The following is a 19,855-nucleotide window of genomic DNA, read 5'->3' on the forward strand; positions in this document are numbered from 1 at the left end:
TGTACCACGACCACACAGAAGACAGGCATCAAATGGGAGCAATTTCGAGTACAATCTGATGTGTGTGGTGCCGGAGGCCTAAATTTACTCCCTTTCTCTTCCCACCATTTTCTTGAAAGCAAAGGAAGGGAAGGAAAAGTGGATTTAAGAGTGAAGGAGAGGCATATGATAGAGAAATATCCTCTTTATGTGCATCTACTTGTCAGTTAATTAAGGGTAGGCAATGCATTCGCTATTATGAATGTTTATGTGTAGCGATCACTTCGTTTTGGTGAATTCAGGTGGCCACTTGCATTGCTATTAAAAAGAATACTTACCCATAGTTTATTATCTATGAAATATGCTTCATGTAACTCGACAACATTCGGATGTCTGCATTCGCTGAGGATGTCAATCTCCACAGTGAAGTCTGCGAGGTCATCTTCATTATCTAAGACACACATCTTGGCAGCGGCGAGCTGGCCGGTTGTCTTGTGCTGGGCTTTGTACACCTGGAATAGATTTAAATAATTATTTTTAATTACGATATGGCGACTTCGTACATGTGAAATTGTATAGTAAAAAATATAGCCTATGTTCAGTGATAACGTAGCTTTTTAATGATGTAAGAATTTGAAATCGGCCTAGTAGTTTTTGAGTTTTGCAGTACAGACAAAAACTACAAATCTTTCCTTTTTATAATATTAGTATAGATTTATAACAAGCTGTCGTCCGAAAAAACTCAAAAACTACTGGGCCGATTTTAAAATTCTTTCACTGTTAGAAAGGTAATTAGAGTAACGTAGACAATATTTTGTTTACTATTTTTAACTTCACGAGGACAAAGTCGCGAGCAACAGCAAGTCTAAAATATTCACTAAAATACTCCCTTAGCGACCAATTAACGATTCTTTAAGATAGCAAAATCATCATCTTCCTTCTTATCCTACTCCCGTAGTGGCCGCAACAGGTTTGTCCGCCACATTACTCTATCATACGCCATCTCAGTCACTCTTTCTCGGTCTCCCTCTACCGTTGTTTGTACTCTTTCACACTCAAATCTAACGTTCTTCTCTTATTACTTGTCATTCATCCGTGCCCTCCTTAGTATAGCGAAAATATTTTAAAATAGTGACGGCTAACTCGAGTTCGTAACTCGAGTTCGAAAACCGAGCCGACATGGAGCGAATTTTGAGATTTCTGTGAAGTTAGCCCCCTTACTTACATTGCTTTTTTTACTTTTTTATGCTAATCGTTTAAAAATTGTTAGAGAGGTTTTGAGAGAAAAAAAATTGTTTAAGAGTTCCTCCGTAAAAGTAATTTAAATTTTTAACGTGAAATTGGCCCCCACACTTCATTTTTAAAAAAAATTTCGCATGGAAATCGCTAGAGAATCGTTGTGAAAAAGACTGCTATATAACATCAGTTTAATTGACAGTAAACTTTATTTTTATTTAAATTCAAGCCAAAAATACTTGAAAAAAGATTAGATTTCAAACAATAACTTTTTTTGTTTCTTTATTTAGTAGGTATAACTCTCCCAATACATTATAAATAAATAATATAAAAAAATAAAGAATTGAAACAGATAAAAATATAATTTGTCTATTCCAATTTTATGCCAAGCAGAGGGAATTATTTGGAAAAACTCAAAAAAACATTTACTTGTCCATCCATTTAACTCGAGTTCAACCAAAGTTATGTTATATTCAACTCGAGTTACGTTTTTCCCGAGTTGGCACATCACTATATTATTGACCGACTTCCCAAAAGAAGGAGGTATTCAATTCGTCGGTATATTTTTTTTTTATGTGTGTTACGGCATAACTCCGCCGCTAGTGGACCGATTTGGATAATTCTTTTTTGACCGACTTCCCAAAAGAAGGAGGTACTCAATTCGTCTGTATGTTTTTTTTTTTATTTTTTTTTATGTGTGTTACGGCATAACTCCGCCGCTAGTGGACCGATTTCGATAATTCATTTTTTTAAAATAAAAGATCTTTCAAAAATTAGGGGTCAGTAAGGTTTGGCCCGCCAAATGCGTAACATTCGGTGACGGACTTCACACAGTCGCGTGATTAATCGAATCATCATTCCCCGTTAAACCTTTAGAAAGATCGACTTACGAAAAACGGTTTGTTCGAGCCCACAACAAGGCTGAGGAACTTGAAATCGCCATTTAATATACTAGTAACGCCATCTGTTATCGATGTTGGAAAACTGAAGTCTTCAATTTTGTTTTATCTCTAACTAGTTGTTCTCGCGACTTCGAAATTACAAAATAATAAAAAACATATGCTGTGTTACTCACAAATAAATTACTTTTGTAATGGTAATAGAATTTTTAAAATCGGCCTAGTAATTTATGAGTTATTTCAATAATTACAAAAATACAAATCTTTCCTCTTTATAAAATTATTGTGTATATTATCGAGGAATCTGGCCTTCGATTTTTTAATCTATACTAGTACTATAAAAAGGAAAGAATTGTATTTTTGTACGCATTGTAATAATTCAAAAAGTACTGGACCAATTTCAAAAATTGCAGCATTAAAAAGCTATGTTATCATTGAGTAACATAGGCTATACTTTTAACATTTTTTTAATTACACGTGGGCGAAATCGCGAGCAACTGCTAATTAACCATAATATACCTAGTCGGGTTACAAAGTATCTGAATTCACAATCATACAATAACATGTGAATTTAATTCGTTACCTTGCCGAATGCGCCATCGCCGAGTTCTCCTATCATGTCCCAGTGCTCGTTGGGGTCGCTGTTGTCGCGGATGTTACTAAATACCTTTTTCTTTTTTGCGTCATTTCCGCTACCAAGGTGCAGCACCTGGAATGTTACAATTTGACCGAATTAATTTTCTATTCAATAATCTTTTTTGTATGTATTAACTTGTAACGTTTTCTACTGAAAACTGCACTAATATTATATACTAGCTTTCGCCCGCAATTCCGTCCGCTAGAGTTAAAAAAAAAAAAAAACAAAAGTAAGTAGCCTATGTGTTCTTCCAGACTATCCACAACATCCATACTAAGTTTCATCGAAATCCGTTCATCTGATTAGGCTACAAACTCTAACAAACATCAATCCATCTAAACTTTCGCATTTATAATATTAGTATGAAGTATGATATACAAAAAAATATGATCGAAATGTCTATATCCGTGTAGGGAGTTCTGTCTTTATAATATGTCAAGTCAAAAAACAAAAGCTGGTCATTCACAGTTGTACTAAGTTATTAAATTTGTCTCTGGTACAAAAAAAGTACAGTCAGGTATAGGTTTTCTATTTCAGGACATCTACTGCCAAAAGTACATATTATTTCATATAAAAATGACTTGAATTAAATATAACATTATATCTACATCAAGAAAAGGATCTTGTGTTACTTTTGATGGTGACAGATGGCGGTAATGTGCTGTAATAAGCCCCCACCAGGTCAAACATGCTTGTCGGTCTATACTTGCTATGTTTGAGGAAGTTTGAAAGTAGTGTCAGTGGTGGAGAAATTGAGAAGCAAAAAGTTAGCGTGGTATGGACATGTTAAGCGACGAGACGATGGGGACATAAACCAGAAAGTGTTAAGAATGAATGTGGATGGCTACAAAGGAAGAGGAAGACCGAAGACAGTGGATAGATTGCGTGAAAGATGATATGCTTAAGAAGGGAGTGGATTCAGATATGACGGCTGATAGAGATGTATTGTTAGGAATAAAATTGGTACCGTGCTATAGAATTGGCGCAACTCTAGATTATCGGCACGTCCCTAGCTGACAGCTGTCAATGTCACTAGAAGTATGGATAGATTGGCGCGTAACATGAGTCTTGACGAGAAGTATTGCTCTGAGTTAAAAGCGACAGTATCAATTAAATAAATTGTCTAATAGTATGGAGCAGCACGTTCTGTGCCGACCTTACGTAGGGATAAGGGCAAGTTGATGATGATACTGTATTTTATTAATGGGGATGTTTCCTAATTTTTGGAATTACTTTTATTATGTAGATAAACCGTATCTGAATATGAAATAAAATATAATAAAATCATATACGCAACATTTCATTACAAAAACACTTAACTAAAAACAACTTCTCCAAAGACCGCGAAAACGCCTCATGACGTCACTTTCTTGTTTACAAACCTCGCGTCGCGGTCTGTCAAATTTGAATATTAGCTACTCAAATAACTTTTACTATTTTTTTCGTCATATTGATCGAAAATTTGCTCGTTAAATATGTCGTAAATATAAAAACACTTAATAATGGAGTCCTCATAATATAACACACGAAAACTCAATTCTTATAATCATTTAAAAAAATATATAACTACAAAATGCACTGACATTTACTGAAGTTGGTCACACTGCCATGTTATATACGAGAAAGTGACGTCATTGGTGTTTGAGATCGAGTAATGGTGGGTAAAAAATATTGCAACGTTTTTAATTTATATTTAATTTGAGACAAACATTCAAGGTCTCTAAATGTCATTATAGGTTATAAAATGCTGTCTTTAAAATATTAAACATAACTTTATTTGGATTTGTAACATTAGGAAACATCCCCATTAGAGAAAAAAGGAAATTTATACCTTTTTGAGATTGTTAAAGAACGACATGTTGTTGGTATGCGCGTGTCGGCGGCGCGCGGCGCCTCAGCCGCCAGATGTCATCCTGCGTTGCCTCCCATTCACCTGAAACATGTACAACGACCTAATTAGAAATACCATTTTAAAATTATATATCAATGTAACAGTATTTTTACTAATACGAGCTGTTGCCCGCGACTTTGTCCGCGTGGTATTAGAAAACATACGAACTATATAAATGACAAAAAGCTACGTATCCCTCGGGAACCGGACATTTCTCGGGGATGAAGCTTATCACATGTGTACTCCAGACTTTGTTTTATATCTGTGCCAAATTTCAATAAGATATGTTGTACCGTTGCAGAATGATCAAGTAAACATTAAAAAACTAAATTAATGAATCCCACGGGAACCGTAACTATTCCCAGGATAAAAAGTAGCCTATGTGTTCTTCCAAACTATGCTCTAAACCTGTGCCAAATTTCATGGAGATCCGTTCAGCCGTTTAGTCTACAAACGCTAACAAACATCCATCCATCTAAACTTTCGCATTTATAATATTAGGAAGGTAATAAAGCGTAAGCACACACTACTTCGTAGCATAAGATGTACAATCACAGCATATCATACTAATATTATAAATGCGAAAGTTTAGATCGATATATTGATGTTTGTTAGAACTTGTAGCCTTAGCTGAACGGATCATGATAAAATTTGGCATAGATGTCGAGAATACTCTTGAAGTACACATAGGCTACTTTTTTTTATCCCACGTGGACGTAATCGCGGGCGAAAGCTAGCTATAAAATAAAACTGATAATGTACATAATGCCTACACCCTAATAACCTAGGATGAAGATGTTTTAAGAAAAAAGTACCAGGATAACATAAAACAACAGGAGTTCGCCAAAAACACAAAAAGAATCTACACAACTCAGAGAGAAGCACCCACTTGTTAAAACGTAATACCTAACCTTGTATTACGTCCTTGCCGAGATAAGGAGGACGTTTCAAGGATTACCAACTCTACAACTATACCTTAAGGTCTATTGTCGTCTGTCAAATGATTCGAGTTTCGGAGGAAATAAATCGCGCAAATATTCTCGGAGTTTTACGCGTGGTACAAGTTATAAGTGATTCGAGGTTAAACAAACAAGTTCTAAATATATTGATTTTTTTTAAATTGAATAATGACAATGATTTTAATTTCATAAATTTTATAAACTAAGCAGAATAACAGTTGCAACAAAGATTCCCACATTTGTTTTGTATTTCAATCGTTTGCAAAAGCAGTGACTGTGATTCATTGAATAATTGTTTTGTTTAGTAAGAATTGTAAAGTTTTCAATACATTTGTTTTATTTTCATATTTTACTAACGAAATAAATAACTGGCCTAAGATACACTGAGTGGCAATTTAAACTTAGCGAGTAACTGCCACAATCAATTGTTCAATGTTGAATCATCAATGTTTTATACTCCTTCTGGGATGAGAATTTATTGACTGCTTCCATGAGCAAGAGAGCAGCCTATTTTTACAATTAAATTCTATTCATTGCCAAAAATCTTAATGTTCAATAAATTTAAGTTTAGCAATGTCTTCATTCATTTTTCTCAGAGGGATCATCTTGATAATTTAAACGCTGTTGCTTATAACTTGTACCATACCATAAAATGAGTCATTAATTGATATTATTATTATCGCGGGCGTGTTTCCGTTGGTGGTGTCAACGAGCCTCGCTATCAAACTACCATTTCCATATCGATTCCGCTCACATTGTATCGTTTAACTACACATATTTAAGATAACGCTACTGAAATTTTTATCTTGCTTATTACTTTATTATTATAAATGCCGAAATTTGAATCAAATTTTTTTTCAGCGCAAAGTCGCGGGCCAAATCTAATTCGTGACGATGGTCGTCATGGTCTTGTGTTTAGATTCACAATCGATTCGATAGATGGCGCTGATAATGTTTACCAAGGATGTTTTATTTCTCTTTCTAAACCTATCTGTAAGTTTACAATACAAGCATGTTTTTACAGAGACTATAACGTTTAAGATAATTTCCATGACCAGAGGGTATCTAAAAGTACCAGGAAAACATGACAACCTACGACGTAACACTACGACAGACTTCGTAAATAGATATGATGTCATCGTGACTAAGTCTGAGATCGTATACGTCAGAGGTATGCGTGTATTGTAAAACTGCATTGTCCGTAATCTATACTACTAATATTATAAAGAGGAAAGATTTGTATATTTGTATATATTTGATTCACGCAAAAAATACTGGGAGTGTGTAAAAATTATTTCAATATTATAGTGCAAATGTTAAGATGGATGGATGTTTGTTAGAGTTTGTAGCCTAAACGGCTGAACGGATCTTAATGAAATTTGGCATAGAGGTAAAGGATAGTCTGGAAGAACACATAGGCTACTCACTTTTTTTTTTTTAATGCCATGCGGACGGAATCGCGGGTGAAAGCTAGTAGATTATATTTTGTTTTATTTTTAACTTCATGCGGGCAAAGTCATCAACTACATTATATGATTATAGATCCAACGTGGAGAAGAAAATCAGTGCATATTTTGAACTATCTTATAAAAATATTAACATCTTTTAAGATATATATCTCTTCGACGGATGGGTTTAAAGCAGTATTGACTATGAGATAAAAGCAATAAATAAAATACTTGAATAACAACTAAGATTTAAAAAAACAATTTTTCTAGTATTTTTAATTATCCCGGTTCATCATTAAAACTCATACTTGATTCAATTGAGAGGCTGCGAGCTCCGACAAGTGTAATTAGTACAGTCAGCTTCGTTTGCGGTGTGGATACTTTTTTTAAAATCGTTCCCCTAACATTTTTGTGGGAAAGGGACGTTGAGTGCGGATGGGAACTCCTTATTTCATAATTTATTAATTTTTTCTCATTCAAAAATCTTACCGTTTTCTTTCCAATTTTGTAATAATAATAATATCGCAATTTTGCTTTTTAAAATTACTACATATTAAAAGCGCCTATTGTTCGACTTTTACGTTTATAAAGGAAGTATTCTCAAAGAGCAATATAGAAAATTTAATAAAAATCTATAGCAGTCTATTTTTACAAGTGGGAAATAAATTTGATTGTTGCAGATTAAATATGCTATATTCTGTAACAATTAAAAGATCGCAGTTGCCTACCCTTAATTTACAGAATAGGAAAAGTACAGAAAATATTTCTCCTTCAAATTCATTCCTCGCTCCATGAGTGGCTTTCACAAATTGGTACACCACAAACATAGATGACTGTACATTACATCTGTCTGTACGTTTAATTACTCAAGTACGTCGGGTTAATGAGGGCGAGTCGTGTCAACGCACTATATATGTTTAGTTTGTTGACTTACTATATTATACAACATGGATAGATAGACTCACGTTATATAGTTTTATTTTTACAATACGTACAGCGCCCTTACCCCAAGTAAATTCACCAACAGATCTCTTACATCAAGCATATCTATTGCAATATCTATTACTAGCTGTTCCCGTGCGACTTCATCCGAATGAAATTATGAAACTTTTATTTCATTGTTTACATTTGTCAAATTATCAATTACAAATGTCAAAATGACATGACATGATGACAACCTTGTTTCCTTGACGTTGGCAGTAACTTATGGTCCCTTTTCCACATTAGGATTTTTATCCAAAATATTTACCCCCTATGTTTAATGGCTTTAAAATATATAGCCCAAAGCGTGACGCAAGTGCAGGGCTTTTTATTAAAAGAAAATTTATTATTTATTTATTTTTGGCAACAAAGAAGTGTGTTGCTATGTTCGCGTAAATTAAGAAAAAACAAAAGCAAGTAGCCTCTGTGTTCATCCAGATTATCCTCTATATCTGGTAAATTTAATCGCAATTGGTTCAGCAGTTTAGGCTACACACTTTAACATCTTTAAATTTATAGTATTAGTAAAAGTCATAAACGTGCCTTTCACTACGGAGGGTGGGTGAAGTTATGGTGCTCCAAATACCTCCGTCCTCCGTCATATATGAATTTATTCACTTATAATCTATACTATTATAATAAAACGTAAACACACGCTTCTTTGTTGCCTAAGATGTCAGCAATTACAGCATATGTTTGAATAATCCTTTTTTTAATAAAAAGCCCTAGACTTACGTCACGCTTTAGGCTATATATTTTCACGCCATTAAACTTAAGGGGTAAATATTTTCGATAAAAACATTAATGTGGGAAAAAGACAATAAGTTGCTGCCAACATCAAGAAAATAGATTGCTAAGGTTTGTCATGTCATGTCATTTTGACATTTGTCATTGATAATTTGACAAATGTAAACATTAAAATAAAATTTTCATAATTTCATGGGGATGAAGCCGCACCGGAACAGCTAGAAAATATAAAGTAAATGTTACAAATAACCTTTCCACTAAAATCCAATCGACCGTTAACTCTCGCCAGCAATTCGTATCTAGGGCCTCGAATCACAATGTAGGACAAACTAACCGCGCCTCCAAACACACCGCGCATTCTAACCGTGACCCATCGTTTGCCGAGTACAGTCACGAACTAAAACATGTGTTACAAAGTAGGACAAGTGCAAGGTGGGGTAAATTGATATAGGTCGAACTTGATATTATAGACTGATAAACTTTTTTGACCCGGTAGACTGTAGCTATCTGGCACGATAGACAGTAAAACTAAAGACAATATCTAAAATTGGCCCTGAAAATATTAAGAACATTACAACTTGCTTTCGTTCTTGTCAATTTACAAACCTTAGTAGGTTCGAGTCTATTAGAGGAAGTTTGAGAGTAACCCCAGTGGTAGAGAAGGTAAGGAGTAAAAGGTTATCATGGGGGCATGTTATGAGGAGGGATGTAACGCATGTTACAAGAAGGACGTTAGTTTTAAGTATGGAAATGTACACCGGTAGCAGTAGACATAGAAAGAGATGGATATTGTGAAAGGTAACATGATCAAGAAAGGAGTGACTGAGATGTATGATATAGTTATGTGGAGGACAAAAACCTGTTGCGAAAAAGAAGATAATGAGTAGGTTTTACTTTTGTCAGATGTAACCGATTAACGTCATAACACTTATGTACACGATTGTACAAAGTATTAACATAAATTTTCAAACCACACCTGTATCTCGAAACTATTTACGATTCACCAAACGATATTTGTGTTGTGTAAGTTTACACACAGCAATGACCAGGCTAGGCTAAATCTAGGTCAAACATTCCCCAGAGACCTAGAAAGAGAGCGAAGCTAGAGCTAAGACCACTAAGTGGAAACCAATAGTCAATACTAAAGCATGAAAGTTTGCAAAATAAAATAATTTTACATATCTTTACTAATATTATAAAGATTTGTATTTTGTATGTATTTGATTCACGTAAAAACTACTGGGCCGATTTCAATAATTCTTTCATAATTAGAAACGTAACTTATTTGTAGAAGTCGCGAGTAACATCTAGTAATTTTACAAAGAGAAAAAAGATTTTTATTTTTGTATGTATTGAAATAACTCAAAAACTACTGAGCCGATTTCAAAAACTCTTTAATCATTTCAAAAGCTACGTTCTTACTGAGTAAAATAGGCTAAAATACTTTAAACCAACTCGCACATATTTTAAATGGTTGGGGGTTTGCTTACGATAGTCGCCAGCTATCGGTTACTAACAAGGTCGCATTGCGTGGACTCACGCGCGACAAGTGACAGGTATGCAATAGGAGACCTCTAATGTATGCTAAACTACATTTCATAAGTATCATCGTGGAAACAAGTGATATTTTATAACTTAAAATTTAACTTGCCTTTTTCTTATACAGTGTTGGTAAAACAGTATATTTTACTCTTCTATACATATATCTATATCACCTATAGCTGCTCCCGTGCGGCTTCATCCGGATGAAATGATTAAAAAAATATTTTATTGTTTATTATTGTCAAATTATCAAGCACTTTCGTGTTTCGTCTGATGAGTGTGGCCTTTTTTTACTCCCTTTTCCTTTCCACTCTTTTCTTAAGAGGAAAGGATGGAAAGGATGGATTTGACGGGTGGAGGATACGCATATGAAAGGGAAATGTCCTCTTTATGTGCGTCTCCTGTGTCAATGAAGGGTAGGCAACGCATCTGCAATTGCGGATGTTTATGGGCAGCGGTCGCTTTCCATTTCGGTGGATTCAAATTGCCGCTTGCTCGTTTGCCTCCTTATATTATAAAAAATAAAGTTTGTTCCAAACCTAACATACTGAAGAATTATGACGAAAAATATAAAAGCCTAAAAGGTTTCAGTATAAATGGAAAAGGTTTTTCAATACAAGACTACTAAAAGCGCTCTTCAAACCAACTGTACCGTATTCTGCCTTTCGAAGCTTTTTGACCTACCCTCAACAACGATGCAGAAACGATTGAACTCAACAAGCCTCTTGTACTAGATTTCCTTTGCAAAGCAGAAATGTGGATGAAAAGAGTATTTTGAAAATTCAAAAGCGTTTTTACAACAGCGTACAAAATTGGGTCTCAGTTTGTAAAATGATACGAAAATAAAGATAAACTACAGAATAATATTTTTGGTAATGTTTAAAGAGACGTAACAAATTTCCAGTGTGTTTTCATGGCTTAAAAGTAATACAAATATTGACATCTTGCACTTCTCTTGGAAATAAATGAAAGACATTTTATGGATAGAACACTTTTAAAGCCATTGCAAGCTTATCTTACTAATATTATAAATGTGAATGTTTAGATGAATGTTTGTAAGAGTTTGTAGCCTAAACTGCTGAACGCATCTCGATTAAATTTGGCTTATAGAGTATAGCCTGGAAGAACACATAGACTACTTAGTTTTTTTTTAATACGCGGACGGAGTCGCGGGCAAAAGCTAGTATTGTACAATTCTTGATTGTGTTAGGAATTTTCCTCACTATAAATTTATACACAACCAATAAACTTATTTAGAATGCTACACTTGTATAGTTGTTTTTAAAAATCTTGATGGCTCGATGTCATAAGCGCGGCGCTGTGACATCCCCCGTAACTTCCATCTTGCAACATCTACTAATATTGCAGTGTTTACACAAAGTTTAGAGCCGTCAAGACATATGAAAACTACTATATCTGATAATGATTATGATAGAATCACATTTATTTAAGGTGTATTTCGTAATAATCGAATTAAAACCGTCGCGTGACCATTAACGACTAAAATTGTTTAATTAAATACATTTCCAACTCGTTATTAACAAGGTTAAATATTTTAATAACAAGTATATTTAGCATATTATGTAATACATAACATAAACTGTGACGTCAGAGACCTTGGTGGTATTTATTCTAATGGGGAAAATAGTGCATTTTAAATGCAAATAAAGGACATGAACGTAATTTCAACGATCTGTCGCCCGCAAATTTTGATAGCGCGGCATTAAAAAAAAGCCTATAATATGCCCCGTCTATGTTAGTTACCCTTCAGTTAAAGTCCTGTCGAAAGAGGCCCAGTCGTTTCGGAGATTACCCGGAACAAACGCGGCTTGCGGACAGACAGACAGACGGACAGATCAAAAATTTTTAAATACGATTTTCGTTATCAGCAACGCAAATACTACATCTTCACGAAATCTGAATTTTTTCTTTTGATTTACAAACAGACACTACAATTTTATTTACAATTTTATTACAGGTATAGATATAGATTTAAAGAATACGGTTGCTGATTCAAAAACTCTATTCTTTTCCCTTTCCCATCTTCAGAGAAAAACAGAGATAACCATTGGTTACGCATTTTAATTCAACAATTTAATTTTCAAATCGAAAAGCCACACGATAAAAGTTTTTGATCGACTATAATAAATAAAAATGTTTTTTTAAAACACACAACCTGACAAGTCAAACACAAAACATATATTTATACGCGGGCCGTTAGTTGACTAATGATGCACGTGTTTGCGATGGAATGCCGGCGTTGGATTTATTAACAACAGAACGGTGGCATTCCGAATGTAATACTGAGATACAAAGATATTCAAACTATACGACCGCTCGGTGTAACTGCGAACATGTTCGGCAACGGGTGAAGATGCGACCCGTTCAATCTTTCTAATATTATAAATGCAAAACTTTAGATGGACGTTTGTTAGAGTTTGTAACTCAAACTGCTGACCGGATCTTGAGGAAATTTGGCATAGATATAGAGGATAGTCAGGAAGAACACATAAGCTATTGGTTATTTTTTAATTAATAAACTAGTTATAGATTTTAGACAAATTGCACAATTTTAGCTAAAACTTGAGTATACGAAAATATTTCTGGTTAACACACTTTTCACACATAATTACATAATACTAGCTGTTGCGGGTGGCTTCATCCGACCGGAAATAAATATAGCCTTGTATCACTGATAACATATCTTCTTAATGGTGAAATATTTAGGCCAAGTAGTTTTTGAGTTATTTCAACACAAAATAACTGAAAAAAATAATGTCCGCTACATACGAAATTTATAGTTCCACTATTTAATTTCGTCGTTACATAAAAACGGGACACGTCCTGTTAATCATTAAAATTGTGCGTATCCTCGTACGAACTAGCGAGCCTCTATAAAGTTTGGTATTGAGTATACCGAGTGGTATCTGATAAGCCTCGATTGTAGGTCTATTGTCGATAAATTTTCTATTACACGTGTATTATTCGACTAACCTAGAAGAAAATGTATGTCGCACCTAAATTTCAAAATATAATTTTGTAAACAAACACTACATAAAAACTAGTTTTTTCATTTCACTTCATCCGTGCGGAATTAAACTTAATAATCTACACCTGTGGCAAATTCATCATCACCATGTTGCCCTTATCCCTAAGGAGGATCGGCAGAGTATGTGCTGCTCTTACATACATCTCGATCAGCCGTCATATCTGAATCCACTCCTTTCTTAAGCATAACTTTCAAACAATCCATCCATACTTTCTTCCGTCTTCCCCTTTGTAGCCATCCATATTCATTCTTAACACTTTCACACACCTGTGTCAAATTACAGATATCTATTAAGCCAATTTGTAGATACATAACAACAAACATCCACATAAGGGTTTTTATCCAAAATATTTACCCCCTAAGTTTGATGGCGTAAAAATATATAGCCTAAAGCATGATGTAAGTGTAGGGCTTTTTATAAAAAAAAAAATATTAAAAAACATGCTGTAATTGCTGATATCTTAGGCAACAAATAAGTATGTGTTTACACTTTATTATAATAGTATAGAAGTATAGATTGCAACAATAAATTCTTACTATAGTTGCTATAAAACTGGTTATTACCATTTATATGGTCAAATTACTTTATATGGGGTAATGGCATGTCTTTTACACATTGATTTCAAGGTGAAAAAAACCTTTTAATAAAATAAAAACATTTATTTCTATACATTATTACTTTAACATTAGTTGTGTACATTTTTTCATTGCATCAGTGGCTTACGGTTGTAAGCACTTGAATTTACGGGTGCTGAGATTGAATACTGCCAATATGATTTTCGAATTTCATATGTACAAAATTTACCCAACATTCTTACGGTGAAGAAAATCATCGTGATGCCTGCACATATCGGCGAGGATTTTCAAAGATATGTGTGAAGTCAACCCCCAGTGTAGCATGGTTGACAATGTCCTAGTCACACTAGGATAGGCTCCGAGCTCAGTGGGGACATATAGTGAACTGGTGATGATGAAGACGTCTCATCATTCACTTCAGACATTTAAAATAAAATTTATGTAAACAAAAACCACATAAAATATTTATTTCAAGCTGCATTTTCAATTTGACGTATTTTTTTTAAAGTATGCAAAACGACCTCTACCTACTGGTTACAGCTAATTTAAAGTTAAATGTAAAACTATACATTTAGATGCCAAAGCTAAACGCGGATCATAAGAATTTTTATGATCGCCTAATATTAGCAGTATGAGTGTGGGCATTAACATTAAAATTGTTTTATCTATGCTAACCATAAACCATAATGTTGCCAGATTTTATAGTAAAACATAGCAAATAAGCCAGAGAGCAGCTGATATCTAAAAAAGAAGTGACAGCTGCTCATCAATGCCTCACACAGATCATTGGTTTTGTAAAAATAAAAAAAAATAAAAGAACATGAGAGAAATTATAATACAATAATTAATATAATCTGTGTAAAATTTACACACTAGTTTAACCTATGGAGTAATTTACTAACAAACATCCATCCATGAAAACATACACATTCATAATATTAGTAAGATAGTAAATTCACATGATCTCAAAACTCTCTAAATTATCTTCGAGATCTCTTATCAAATATTGATAATAGTAAAAACTGTAAGGGTAAATTCACACAAAGTGGAGCACAGAGCCTTATCAAAGTTGCTTTACACACATTTTTTATACTTCCGCTTGATAAGATATGCAAAATAAAATTAAACCTTATTTCAATCTTATAAAACTTAATTTAAATTGAGATAAAAATTTACTCCACTCTACAATCCAGCCTGTGTGAATGGACCCTTAGTCATATCTATGAATTATCTTGTTCTTGATTATGTTGTATGTTTAACATGAGTTTACACTGTCAAAAAACATATGTAAACAACCCTTTTATTCTTTCTCAAAACAGACATTATTAATACAAAGATTTTGCAGATATTTTTACCCAGACTTACATAATTTTGGTTAAACAACATGGCAAGTATTCATTAATAAATTATTATTACAAGCATGACTCCGTCAGCATGGATTTAAAAAACAAAAGTGAGTAGCCTATGTGTTCTTGCAGGCTAACTACTACATCCATACCAAATTTACTTGAAAACCGTTCAGCCGTTTAGGCTACAAAGTCTAACAAACATCCACCCATCTAAACTTTTAGATTTATAATATTAGTATGATTATTAAGTTAAAATTATTATAATAATAAAACTTATTTATACATTCTGAACTTTGATAAATATCTAACATTTAAACTATGATGCAAATAACCATTTTTAGTATTGAAATGTCAATTTTTATTATTCATCAAATAGCTATAAGTAGCTTCTGACTTCAGCTGTTTTACTAATATTATAAGTTTACATGGATGGATGTTTGTTAGTTTGTGGCCTAAACAGCTAAACAAATCTTGACAAAAATTAGCATAGATATAGAGGACAGTCTGGAAGAACATATAGACTAACTTACTAATATTATAAATGCGAAAGTTTAGATGGATGTTCGTTAGAGTTTGTAGCCTAAACAGCTGAACGGATCTTGGTGAAATTTGGCATAGATGTAGAGTATAGTCTGGAAGAACACATAGGATACTCATTTTTGTTTTTTTTTAATTCTACGTGGACAAATCGCAGGTGAATGCCAGTTATGGAACAACAACAATTTAGTAGCTTATGTGTTTGTCTAGCTTATGTTCTACAACTGTGACAAATTTTATCATGATCCTTTATTTTATATTGGAGATATGTAGTGACTAACACACATCCAGTGTGTGTGTTCGCATTTATAACATTGGTATGATAATGATTAAAATCTACAACATGGAATCAATAATAACTAAGTCACCTTATTTCTTCTCAATTAAAATACTAGCTACATTACGAAAGAGGTTTTCCTAGAGAAGGAAAACATATTTGTTTATGGTGTATAATGGTTGTCTATAGATATCTTCATTATTACAAAAAATTAAACTATGACAATTTACTTGGATAAAGAGTATCTTTCCTGTAATTTTTGCTACTTTAGCAATTATGTTATTATCATTAAATCATTAAAAATAATATTTAATAGCACAAATAAGGAAACAGTTCAAGTTTTAACTTTAACATGTCATTTAAACAAACAATAAGTGTCATAGATATAAAAAACTAGTTTCATGTTCATATATGGATTTTACCTAACAAATACCTTCTAAACAAGTCTATATGGTATGTAACAAAATAGGGCATATCGTTTAATGAATAATAAATCACTCATACCCTTTCAATAATTCGCGCCCATTCTGTAATCTAAGTTTTTAAAAATAAATGACTAAGACAACATAATTCTGCCAACGTCTAAGGCATAAACAATATTACCTTTTCCGAACGTATTGGATTCTACTGGCCAGTATCAACATTCATAGCACATACACCGCGATCCAAAAGTGAAAACTCATACAAACATCATACGGAATGGAGAAATTGCGAACCCGAGCCGCGCCTGTCTCTAATTCAATTAGCCGTGCGGTCGGCGAACGATTAAATATTTGCGGTATACGGCACGTCTGTACCAAAGCATACAAACTTGACGACACCGAAACGTGAATGAGGAAACTATATGAAAAGTGAAGATTTCATCCGGCCTCGCCTAGTCGCGTCCTCCACAAAAAACCTGTTATAACGATTCACCTACTGATCTACAGAACTATTTCCGGATAGAGCCGGAATCATTAAGACATTTAGAAATACTAAAGTGCATTTGGAGCTTAGGTACAACAAAGATTATTTTTATTAAGTTACCAATTATCTGTCTCGAATATTTGATGGGTGAAAGGAGACCTACCTTAGCGGAAACTTGTGTTCAGCGACGATGTCACTGTAAAAACTTTCTTGAACAAATATACACACTTTAGCACTAAGTAAAAGTCCACAAACAGTTTATATCACTGATATAATGTCGTTATCACGATTATTATTATAAGTCTCGAATATGTGCGGCGGATATATGCACTATTCCATGAAAGACGCCATTTTGATTTCGTCAACTAACGGCTAAAGACAATGTAGAGTATTTTTGTTTACCTAGTTAGAAATTAGTTAAACGTATATCGCCAATAAAACTTAAATTCTGTCTTACTGAAAGTGGGATTTTAATCAAATTAATCGTAAAAGGACATTGTTACAAATATGTCAGACCGTGAAAAGCTATTTTCGTTTAACAGTAATGCAATTTAGCTTAAGCTTAATTTTAAAGTAATCGTTTTGATTAACAAACAATCTTATTTATAATAATAAACTAATAACCCTTATTAAACAAATTACACTTTGGATAAAAAATAAATGATTAAACAATTTTTATTCAATTATAAGCAATTTGTGCTGCAAAAAGTTTTGGTTTTAACTATGGTATTGTTTGTTTTTTTTTTTTAACAAAAATTGGCAACATTTCTCATCAACTGTCAAAAGTATCTTGAAAGCAGCTGTACTTGTATCGTACGTGTTTTCATTCGATCGATTGTTATTTTATCAAAAATGGTAGTGTGATACGGTGTTGACAATAATCATAGATGTGATAAACGAAACATGTCCAGCCGGCGTTCGTTGCTCGGTTCGGCTCTGGATGCTTTACCAGCACCAACGGACCCACTACGGGAGTTGTTCGAAGCTTGCAAGACAGGGGACGCAAATCGAGTTAAAAAGTTGATTACACCACAAACTGTGAACGCTAGGGACACAGCTGGTCGTAAATCAACACCGCTACACTTCGCTGCAGGTATTGTTTTATATATAAAAACATAAAACCATTATTTATATCAATGAAAATTTGTGAAAATAATCAAAAAGTGAAAGGTGTTTATCATTTTTTTTTTTTGAGAATTGCATAATTGGTCACGGTGTGTGATTTTATTTGATTTATCTGTATCTAGTCGGATAATGTTCAATTTTATTGCTCATTGTGATATTTCATTCCTAGTTGACTGAATTCTTACACAATTCTTATTGTTATCTGGCATTGAACAATAATGTTGAATTTAGTATAACAATGTAACCATGGTTTCCCATTGCTGTAGGATTCATACAAATGTTGTTGACATTATCAGTCAATGTTAATGGAAAGTTTAGAGTGATTTTTTTAGACTGCTGCCTAAACTGCTAAATTTTTTTGATGTAATTTGGTGATTGGAGCGTCGGTGGCTCAGTGGTTTAAGCACTTGTAATCTACAGGTCTTGGTTTAGAATCCTGTCATGTACCAATGTGATTTTCGATTTTTCGATTTTTCATATGTACATAAATAACCCGACGTTCTTACGGTGAAGGAAAACATCGTGATGCAACCTGCACATATCGGCTAATAAATTCAAAGATATGTGTGAATTCAACCAACACGCATTTGGCCAGCGTGGTTGACTATGGCCTAGTCACCCTAACTTTGGGTAGGCTCCAAGCCCCTCGGTGGGGACGTATAGTGAGCTGGTGATTGGTGATTAGTAGTGGTATACTGACATATATTTAAGTTATGGTATTTGCAAAACTCTATTATTAATGGTTAGGTTAGTTTTCACATATGTTGCTCATATTTTCAATAAAGTTAGTTTATATTTTCTAAGTTTCAAGACTGACTTATAAATGACTATGTAATAACTTAAAACGCTCACAGAGATGGTAAGAAAGTGTTTCAAGGTTGATTTCACTGTTTAAAGTAATTGAAGGTTGCCAGTTATAAATCAAATTTAATTTACATCTTAAAAAATAATACAACTTCTGATGTAATAAGTCTAAAAGTTAACTGTAATAATTACAGAACTGAATTTTTTATTGCCAATACATGACTTTAAAATGTATCAAATCATCTTTACTTAGAAAAATGATTGAAATATCATTATAAATGGATAGGTCACTTGGAAATTACACCTTTTCCTTTTTTCTGACTTTAATAGGCTTGATTTTATTGTATACAAGATTTTGCCCGCGACTTCGTACGCGTGGTATTAGAAAACATACAAACTATGTGAATTACAAAAAGCTACGTATCCCTCGGGAACCGGACATTTCTCGGGGATGAAGCTTATCCCATGTGTACTCCATACTTTGTTTTATATCTGTGCCAAATTTCAATAAGATATGTTGAACCGTTGCAGAATGATTGAGTAAACATTAAAAAACTAAATTATTGAATCCCACGGGAACCGTAACTATTCCCGGGATAAAAAGTAGCCTATGTGTTCTTCCCGACTATGCTCTAAACCTGTGCCAAATTTCATGTAGATCCGTTCAGCCGTTTAAGCTACAAACTCTAACAAACATCCATCACTCTAAACTTTCGCATTTATAATATTAGTAAGATAATACTCTTAGCGATAACAATGTCTCAGCACTTATCATCTTCCTCCTTATACTTCTGTAGTGGTGCAATAGGTTTTCGTTCTTCACATAACTCTATCATATGTCATCTTAGTCGTCACTCCCTATTTGATCATGTCACCTTTGACACAATCCATCTCTTTCTATGTCTTAGCACTA

General features: G+C 33.6%; 2 protein-coding genes across 2 annotated transcripts in view; one reads left to right on the forward strand and one right to left on the reverse strand.

Annotated features, from left to right (window-relative positions):
- LOC106103891 (serine/threonine-protein kinase 10) overlaps positions 1-17,376 on the reverse strand; it is a 39,673-nt gene extending 22,297 nt beyond the window's left edge. The window contains exons 1-4 of the mRNA XM_013283802.1: positions 17,177-17,376; positions 4,583-4,684; positions 2,698-2,823; positions 318-491 (exon numbers count right to left, since the gene is read on the reverse strand). Coding sequence (XP_013139256.1) covers positions 318-491; positions 2,698-2,823; positions 4,583-4,609 — 327 coding nt within the window. The 5' untranslated portion in view covers positions 4,610-4,684; positions 17,177-17,376. The remainder of the gene's footprint in view (positions 1-317; positions 492-2,697; positions 2,824-4,582; positions 4,685-17,176) is intronic.
- A 408-nt stretch (positions 17,377-17,784) lies between these two features.
- The window catches only part of LOC106103893 (tankyrase-2), a 56,238-nt gene continuing 54,167 nt past the window's right edge, over positions 17,785-19,855 (forward strand). The window contains exon 1 of the mRNA XM_013283803.1: positions 17,785-18,106. Within this exon, the coding sequence (XP_013139257.1) occupies positions 17,917-18,106 (190 nt within the window). The 5' untranslated portion in view covers positions 17,785-17,916. The remainder of the gene's footprint in view (positions 18,107-19,855) is intronic.

The sequence above is a fragment of the Papilio polytes genome, unplaced genomic scaffold, assembly GCF_000836215.1.
Source record: "Papilio polytes unplaced genomic scaffold, Ppol_1.0 DF823693.1, whole genome shotgun sequence".
NCBI classification, from domain to species: domain Eukaryota; kingdom Metazoa; phylum Arthropoda; class Insecta; order Lepidoptera; family Papilionidae; genus Papilio; species Papilio polytes.